Here is an 8,654-nt window from a genome sequence, read left to right as displayed (position 1 = left end):
CGTGCCCACAGATAAGGCTCGGCGTGCCGGCTGTGGCACGCGTGCCACGGGTTCGCCACCACTGCACTAGTTTGAATCAGGCCTCATCAAAGCTTCATTGAACAAACTGAAGTTAGACTGAAGCTGGCTATTATGCACAGCTTCACCAAATTTATGTGATCCAGATGTAGTAAATCCATCCCAGTGACTCATAATATAGTGACTCATAACCAGATAGTCAAGCAAACAGCATTTTCACAGGAATGGTGTTTTACAAATTCTGCTTCATTTAACTTCTAAACCAAGATCATTTAATCCCTCTAGCTTAGTTTAGACTATTCACACAATTCCAGAAAACAGCTATTGCCAAAACAGTTACATAACCATATGTTCTAATTTTCTTATTTGTTTTCGCTCTGTTTCTACAGTTCTACAATCCCAGAAGGAAGCAATGCATCTTTATTCATGAACATGACATCATGAGGTGTGGCCTGTGCAGAGGAAACGTTTGCGTTCCAACACGTTACGACGGACGCTCTCGCGAGACTTCGCTTTCGTCTTAGAAGATGGAGGTCTCTGGTTTTCTGGCTGTCAACAACAAAATGAGAACTGGAGCGAGCGGAATCGCTGCTGGAAGTCCTCTACCAGGGAAGGGAAGAGAATATAACCGCAACCAGCGGAAAGATTCGGAGGTGAGCGTGAACAGCATATCTGTGGTAAATTGTAAATGTTCTGCTCAGCCCAGTTGACCGTGTTGAATTAGAAAAAAACAAAACAAAAACGATGTGTTCGGGCACGTCCACAAATTTTATTATTGTCGATTACGAAAACTGTACAAGTGATGCCGTATTTACTGTAGCAAAAAAATCCAAAGTTCCACAATATGAGATCCAGTGTACAGCAGGTTCTGGTATGTTATGAAAGGAATGTGAAAGATGAAGAGACTCATAGTGTTTTGCCTCTAAAAGCTGGGCTGGAAATAATTCCAGCTAGCACTGTCATGTAGAGCAAGGCAGGTTTCTGTTACAAGTTTAACCACTTCAAGTCTGGACACTTTCCTCCCCTTCCTGTTCAGGCCTATTTTCAGCTTTCAGTACTATCACACTTTGAATGATAATTGTGCGCTCATGCAACACTGTACCCATATGAATTTTTTGGCATTTTTTTTGAGACCAATAAAACTTTATTTTGGTGATATTTATTCACTACTGGGTTTTAAATTTTTTTTTTGCTATATAAATGAAAAAGTCCAAACATTTTGAAAAAAAAAGTTTTTCTTATAAAATTTTGCAAATAGATAATTTTTCTTCATAAATCTTCTCCAAAATGTATTCAGCTTCATAAATCTTCTCCAAAATGTATTCAGCTATCTTTTTAGTAGGAAAAAAAAATACAAATTAGTTTATAACCAAAAATTATACGTTTTTAAAAACATTTTTTACATTTCCATTTTATTTTTTTTCTACATTATTTGTTTTTTTTTTTTTACATACTCATTCCCTAACACTACTTGTGGGGGGGGGGGTGATGAAGATTTTTTTTTTTTGTTTTTTACACTGATTGATTTTACACCCATGAAGCTGTAAAAACAATAATTTCTCCTCTCTGGCTGCAGTCTTGCAGCCATTGAGAAATACTGTGAAAGCTGTGATTGGTCACAGCGTGTCACATGGTACAAGGTTGTTGTGAATAGCCTTGTATGATGTGAGCTCTGTGATCATTCACAGATTTCACTAGTAGTAAGCAATGATGTCAGGAAGTGACATCTTGCTTACCACTATTCATGTGATCACTGATTGGCCAATCAGTGATCACATGATCGGGAACACACACACACACAGGTCCCGTACAGTGGATCGGACACAGCTGGCACTGGATCGCGGTGCCACGCACTACCAGGGAGCACGCACAGGCAGAGAATGCGGTGGCTGTTTATAAACAGCCACCCGCTCCTGCACTGCTTTCGTCCGACCATACGTACATGGGCTGGACGGGAAGTGGTTGAAGCCCAACTCCAAGATAAATTCCCATTTTTCACTTACCTTAAAGTGGTTATAAAGCCCAAACATATTTTACTTTAATTCCTTGCATCAGTGCTTCTGTTCTCCTGTAGACTGTTTCAGCCGCTTGCTGCTTAGACCACATTCACACATGTGAATGGGCCTGATACCGCTTGCATGCATAAACTCCAGCTGGAGTTCCCGGCAATTAGCTGTGGGAGGCAGCCTCATTGAAATACATGATTGATTACCGGCTCCTGAGGCTAATTGTTGCCATTTGTATAAAATCGCTCTGATCACTTGCAAAGGATCGGCCCTGGACGCAGAACAGTCTGAGTGCAGGGTCAATCACTTGCATGTGATCGCTGCATGAGTGATTACATGTGAGCGGCTAAGATTTGCTGTGGAGACCGACAGACTCCCATTTCTTTCAGTGAGCCTGCCTCCCACAGCTAATCACCGGGAGCCCCTGCTGAGGTTCTCAAATGTGTTGGACCCATTCGCAGGTGTGGATGTAGCATTACATGCACCCACTCCAGCATTAGCTGGACAGGCTTCCTGATAGTGACAACAGTGAGCCACGTTTGCTTACTACACCCTGTTTCAAATTATTATGCAAATTCTATTTAAGTGTCACAAAGATTAAATATTTGGTTTTTCAGTTTAACTCATGAATTGCATTGTGTCTCAGGGCTCTTTTGATCACTGAAAACAATCTCGGACACCTGTGATAATTAGATTGGCAGGTGAGCCCAATTTAAGTAAAAACTACTAAAGGAGGGTGTTCCACATTATTAAGTAGAGCACCATTTTCAAGCAATACTGGGGAAGAAAAAGGATCCTCTCTGTTGCCGAAAAGAGTGAAATAGTTCAATGCCTTGGAGGAGGTATGAAAACATTAGATCAATAAATAATTATCCGCGCTGTAATATTACCTTGCCAATGCTATATATTATATAATACCATAGCAATACCATTAATTCATATATTCTGTGATACTATCATTTTATCAGCTTTTTACCTGGATTACCTAAATTATTATATTATCCTAGTGCTTAATAAAGCTTAAAAATGAAAATAAAAAATGTGTAATTAAATCCAATTATGATATTTATACAGTGTGATTATTTCATTAAAAATAAATAAATTAATAAAATTCACTGTGCCAGTGTAAAAATAAACTGAATATAAATAAATAAAAATAATGAAAAAAATTTGTATAACTTCATATGATCCAATGTGCAAATAATGCAAAGCAAACAATAGATTGTATATACATTAGTGAAATATAAATGAATAAAAATAATAAAGATAATTAAAAATATATCAATTCATAAAGTTCAGCAGCAAAAATGTGCAAAAAAGTTTTTTAGGGTTCAGCAGGAAGAAGATATTGGTGATATACTCTCCTTTTCAAGTTGCTTATGTTGATATAGGTGGAAACCTACGAACTATCTTCTGAGTCTATGTAGATATGAGGTTTTCTCCCTCCTAGAGCCTCTCCTTACTTTAATGCTCAATATATCCTCATATGACCCATAGAAGAAAGAAGATAAAAAGATATGGTGCCTTATCCAAGGTATAACAAACACTGTTTAATGTGCTCCCATAATGCACTCACATTGTGTTAAAAAACAACACGCATATAGAAATAAAACCGCGAGCTGCGGTGATGCTCAGCCTCTTAGGAGTGTGATCACACTCCGTCAGTACTCGCCGTAATGTCAGTCCGATACGTAGTGACGTCACTGCCCCTCCCCAACGCGTTGCACCACAGGGAAAAACGTAGCTTCGTCTGGGGGATGTAGTAGGAAGCTAATTATTTATTGATTTTATAGAATTCACATCTTATGAGAGTGAGAAAAATTCCAGCGATCTAATACATAGATTTCTAACTCCAGTGGCTCACAAGTTCATCTTAATAATATATAAAAACATTATATATTTCACAAAAAATTAAGCGTGATCATTGTACTATTAAGAGATTTTTGGCTGATTCAGAGCACAGACGGGTTCGTGCAGATAAAGGCACATTGAGGAAGATTTATGCCAGATCCATGCATCGGATCAAGAGAGCAGCTGCTGCAATACCATTACATAGCAGCAAACAGATTGTTAGGAATGGACTGGCCAGCAATGGTGGGACTCACCTGCCTTTTGATCTGCAGTACCAGGGCTGGCCAGCGGGTGCTCCCAGCAATCAGAGACTCAACCTTTCAGCCAGCTAACACCTGGAACTGATGATGCTGGGGTATTTAAGGGATGGCCAGACCCACAGACTCTGCCTTGGTGTTGTGTTTGTCCTGGGCCCTGTATCCTGTTTCTGTCCCTCTGCCTGACCCTCTGTACTACGCTGCTTGTTACCTGTTTTGATCTCTGGCTTGTGACCCTGACCATCCCTCTGCCTGACCCTCTGTACTACGCTGCTTGCTACCTGCTGAACCTGGCCTGTGACCCCGACCATTCTCCGCTTGCTCCCCCTGTACCTACCTGCCCAATTGATATTGACCCGGCCTGCCTGACGACGCTTGCTTGTATGTACTGTTATCTGTGGGTGGTTGGTTTGGTTTGTTTGCACTGTATTATGTTTAGTATTGCACTGCGTTTATGTTTGTATGGTTAGTGTTAATAAATTGTATTGTTTATCACATATCTGAAGTCTGCGTTTCCCTGCATCAGTCACACACCTCTGGTCATACCTGGGAGCCCTGACATTACACCAAGAGCCAATCCTGACCAGAAGTGGCTGCACAGGGAAGCCATCTTGGCTTGTTGATGGGAAGGATGGATCTGGATGAGGTTGAGTATTTATATCTGCTAGTGTTTGATGACAGGGAGTATGCTTATCAAACTCTGAAGGAGTATACCCGGGATGAACTGCTAGAATGTATACGGCTCGCTCATGTTCTAGTAGATCAGGGCACAGAGTTCTCTGAGGTGCAGCCTTTGATTGAGGTTTGTGCTGAGTTGGTTTCATCTGGTTCCCCCGAATGCAGGGATGAATTTTTGCCACCATTTAGTGCAGACCAGGTAGAGTCCCTGGTGTGGTTATTAGAGGATGATGTGGGTTACTTTCTGGAGCGTTATTCCACATGTTCACCACAGACACTAAGAGATTGTATAAACGCAGTGCAGTCATTGACCAGACAGGCTTTGTGTAAGCTCAGCTTTGTTCAACTCATACTGCAGACATGGACAGATTTGTTGCACCCAGCCTCAGTCAGCTTACAAAGACCCAGTCCTGCTTCTAATCTATTTCCTCAAAACTCTATTCCTGCATTCCCAACAGCTCCTCCTGCCCTGCTATCTACCGCATGTCAGTACCCTGTTCCCACTCGCTGCACCTATCCTGCCTTTAACCCTGTAAAAGAGCCCTCTGTAGCAACTGCTCCCTCTCCTGTTCCATCCTCCAGTTCTTCTCTGTCTCCAGCTGCTCCATTCGTTTGCAGACCTGCGTTTACTTGCAGTGCTCCAGTAGTTAAAACCAGAAAAAAGCGAAAATTCTTTCCAACCAATACCATCCTGCCAGTATCCAAACCGGTGAGCCTGCCTTCCGTGGTTCAGCCTGAAGCCTCTACTCGGCCTGAAGCCTCTACTCGGCCTGAAGCCTCTACTCGGCCTGAAGCCTCTACTCGGCCTGAAGCCTCTACTCGGCCTGAAGCCTCTCTTCGGCCTGATGCCTCTCTTCGGCCTGATGCCTCTCTTCGGCCTGATGCCTCTACTCGGCCTGATGCCTCTACTCGGCCTGATGCCTCTACTCGGCCTGATGCCTCTACTCGGCCTGATGCCTCTACTCGGCCTGATGCCTCTACTCGGCCTGAAGCCTCTCTTCAGCCTGATGCCTCTACTCGGCCTGAAGCCTCTACTCGGCCTGATGCCTCTGCTCGGCCTGAAGCCTCTGCTCGGCCTGAAGCCTCTGCTCGGCCTGAAGCCTCTGCTCGGCCTGATGCCTCTGCTCGGCCTGATGCCTCTGCTCGGCCTGATGCCTCTGCTCGGCCTGATGCCTCTGCTCGGCCTGATGCCTCTGCTCGGCCTGATGCCTCTACTCGGCCTGATGCCTCTACTCGGCCTGAAGCCTCTACTCGGCCTGAAGCCTCTACTCGGCCTGAAGCCTCTACTCGGCCTGAAGCCTCTACTCGGCCTGAAGCCTCTACTCGGCCTGAAGCCTCTACTCGGCCTGAAGCCTCTACTCAGCCGGACGCCGGCATTCAGCCTGATGCCTCTACCCAGCATGATGATCCTATTAGGCCAGTTGACTCGATGCCCGCTGTTGATCCAGATGATCCGGTACCTGATGACCCGGTGCTCACTGTCGTGCCTGTTGACTCGGAGCCCACTGCCTTGCCAGATGACGCGGTGCCCGCTGTCGAGCCAAATGACCTGATGCCTGGTGACCCAGTGCCCGCTGTCCAGCCAGACGATCCAATGTCTGACCCAGTGCCCGCGGTCATACCAGTTGACTCGGAGCCCACGGTTGTGCCTGGTGACTCGGTGCCCGCCGCCCCGCCTGGGGGCCCGAGACCTGTCGTTCCGCCTGGGGGTCCGGCGCCCGCCGCTCCGCCTGAGGGCCCGAGACCTGTCGCTCCGCCTGGGGGTCCGGCGCCCGCCGCTCCGCCTGAGGGCCCGAGACCTGTCGCTCCGCCTGGGGGTCCGGCGCCCGCCGCTCCGCCTGAGGGCCCGAGACCTGTCGCTCCGCCTGGGGGTCCGGCGCCCGCCGCTCCGCCTGAGGCCCCGAGACCTGTCGCTCCGCCTGGGGGTCCGGCGCCCGCCGCTCCGCCTGAGGGCCCGAGACCTGTCGCTCCGCCTGGGGGTCCGGCGCCCGCCGCTCCGCCTGAGGGCCCGAGACCTGTCGCTCCGCCTGGGGGTCCGGCGCCCGCCGCTCCGCCTGAGGGCCCGAGACCTGTCGCTCCGCCTGGGGGTCCGGCGCCCGCCGCTCCGCCTGAGGGCCCGAGACCTGTCGCTCCGCCTGGGGGTCCGGCGCCCGCCGCTCCGCCTGAGGGCCCGAGACCTGTCGCTCCGCCTGGGGGTCCGGCGCCCGCCGCTCCGCCTGAGGGCCCGAGACCTGTCGCTCCGCCTGGGGGTCCGGCGCCCGCCGCTCCGCCTGAGGGCCCGAGACCTGTCGCTCCGCCTGGGGGTCCGGCGCCCGCCGCTCCGCCTGAGGGCCCGAGACCTGTCGCTCCGCCTGGGGGTCCGGCGCCCGCCCCTCCGCCTGAGGGCCCGAGACCTGTCGCTCCTCCTGGGGGTCCGGCGCCCGCCGCTCCGCCTGAGGGCCCGAGACCTGTCGCTCCGCCTGGGGGTCCGGCGCCCGCCGCTCCGCCTGAGGGCCCGAGACCTGTCGCTCCGCCTGGGGGTCCGGCGCCCGCCGCTCCGCCTGAGGGCCCGAGACCTGTCGCTCCGCCTGGGGGTCCGGCGCCCGCCGCTCCGCCTGAGGGCCCGAGACCTGTCGCTCCGCCTGGGGGTCCGGCGCCCGCCGCTCCGCCTGAGGGCCCGAGACCTGTCGCTCCGCCTGGGGGTCCGGCGCCCGCCGCTCCGCCTGAGGGCCCGAGACCTGTCGCTCCGCCTGGGGGTCCGGCGCCCGCCGCTCCGCCTGAGGGCCCGAGACCTGTCGCTCCGCCTGGGGGTCCGGCGCCCGCCGCTCCGCCTGAGGGCCCGAGACCTGTCGCTCCGCCTGGGGGTCCGGCGCCCGCCGCTCCGCCTGAGGGCCCGAGACCTGTCGCTCCGCCTGGGGGTCCGGCGCCCGCCGCTCCGCCTGAGGGCCCGAGGCCTGTCGCTCCGCCTGGGGGTCCGGCGCCCGCCGCTCCGCCTGAGGGCCCGACGCCGGTCGCCCCGCCCGGGGGCCCGACGCCGGTCGCCCCGCCCGGGGGCCCAATGCCGGTCGCCCCGCCCGGGGGCCCGATGCCGGTCGCCCCGCCCGGGGGCCCGACGCCGGTCGCCCCGCCCGGGGGCCCGGTGCCTGCTGCTCCGCCCGGGGGCCCGGTGCCTGCTGCTCCGCCCGGGGGCCCGGTGCCTGCTGCTCCGCCCGGGGGCCCGGTGCCTGCTGCTCCGCCCGGGGGCCCGGTGCCTGCTGCTCCGCCCGGGGGCCCGGTGCCTGCTTCCCCCGCCCGGGGGCCCGGTGCCTGCTTCCCCCGCCCGGGGGCCCGGTGCCTGCTTCCCCCGCCCGGGGGCCCGGTGCCTGCTTCCCCCGCCCGGGGGCCCGGTGCCTGCTGCTCCGCCCGGGGGCCCGGTGCCTGCTGCCCCGCCCGGGGGCCCGGTGCCTGCTGCCCCGCCCGGGGGCCCGGTGCCTGCTGCTTCGCCTGGTAATCCGATGTGCCTCTGCCCGGAGTCCTGCCCGATGTGCCTCTGCCCGGAGTCCTTCCCGATGTGCCTCTGCCCGGAGTCCTGCCCGATGTGCCTCTGCCCGATGTGCCTCTGCCCGGTGTGCCTCTGCCCGGTGTGCCTCTGCCCGGTGTGCCTCTGCCCGGAGTCCAGCCCGGTGTGCCAGTCTTTGATATCCCGCCAGTTACCAGACCCGGGCGGTGGAACATTTTGCCCAGCTAGGACTGTTTGGAGCGTCCTGAGGCCGCTCCTTGGGGGGGGGGGGGGGGTACTGTTAGGAATGGACTGGCCAGCAATGGTGGGACTCACCTGCCTTTTGATCTGCAGTACCAGGGCTGGCTAGCGGGTTCTCCCAGCAAT

At 53.2% G+C, this 8,654-nt stretch overlaps 1 protein-coding gene across 1 annotated transcript in view; it reads left to right on the top strand.

Annotated features, from left to right (window-relative positions):
- The first annotated feature begins 509 nt into the window (after positions 1-509).
- The window catches only part of LOC149441653 (striatin-interacting protein 1-like), a 301,884-nt gene continuing 293,739 nt past the window's right edge, over positions 510-8,654 (top strand). The window contains exon 1 of the mRNA XM_089657068.1: positions 510-671. Within this exon, the coding sequence (XP_089513194.1) occupies positions 546-671 (126 nt within the window). The 5' untranslated portion in view covers positions 510-545. The remainder of the gene's footprint in view (positions 672-8,654) is intronic.

The sequence above is a fragment of the Staurois parvus genome, unplaced genomic scaffold (assembly GCF_062004578.1).
Source record: "Staurois parvus isolate SC_StPar_1 unplaced genomic scaffold, SC_StPar_1.0 ptg000961l, whole genome shotgun sequence".
Lineage (NCBI taxonomy): Eukaryota > Metazoa > Chordata > Amphibia > Anura > Ranidae > Staurois > Staurois parvus.
This window is presented reverse-complemented; position numbering and strand designations above follow the sequence as displayed.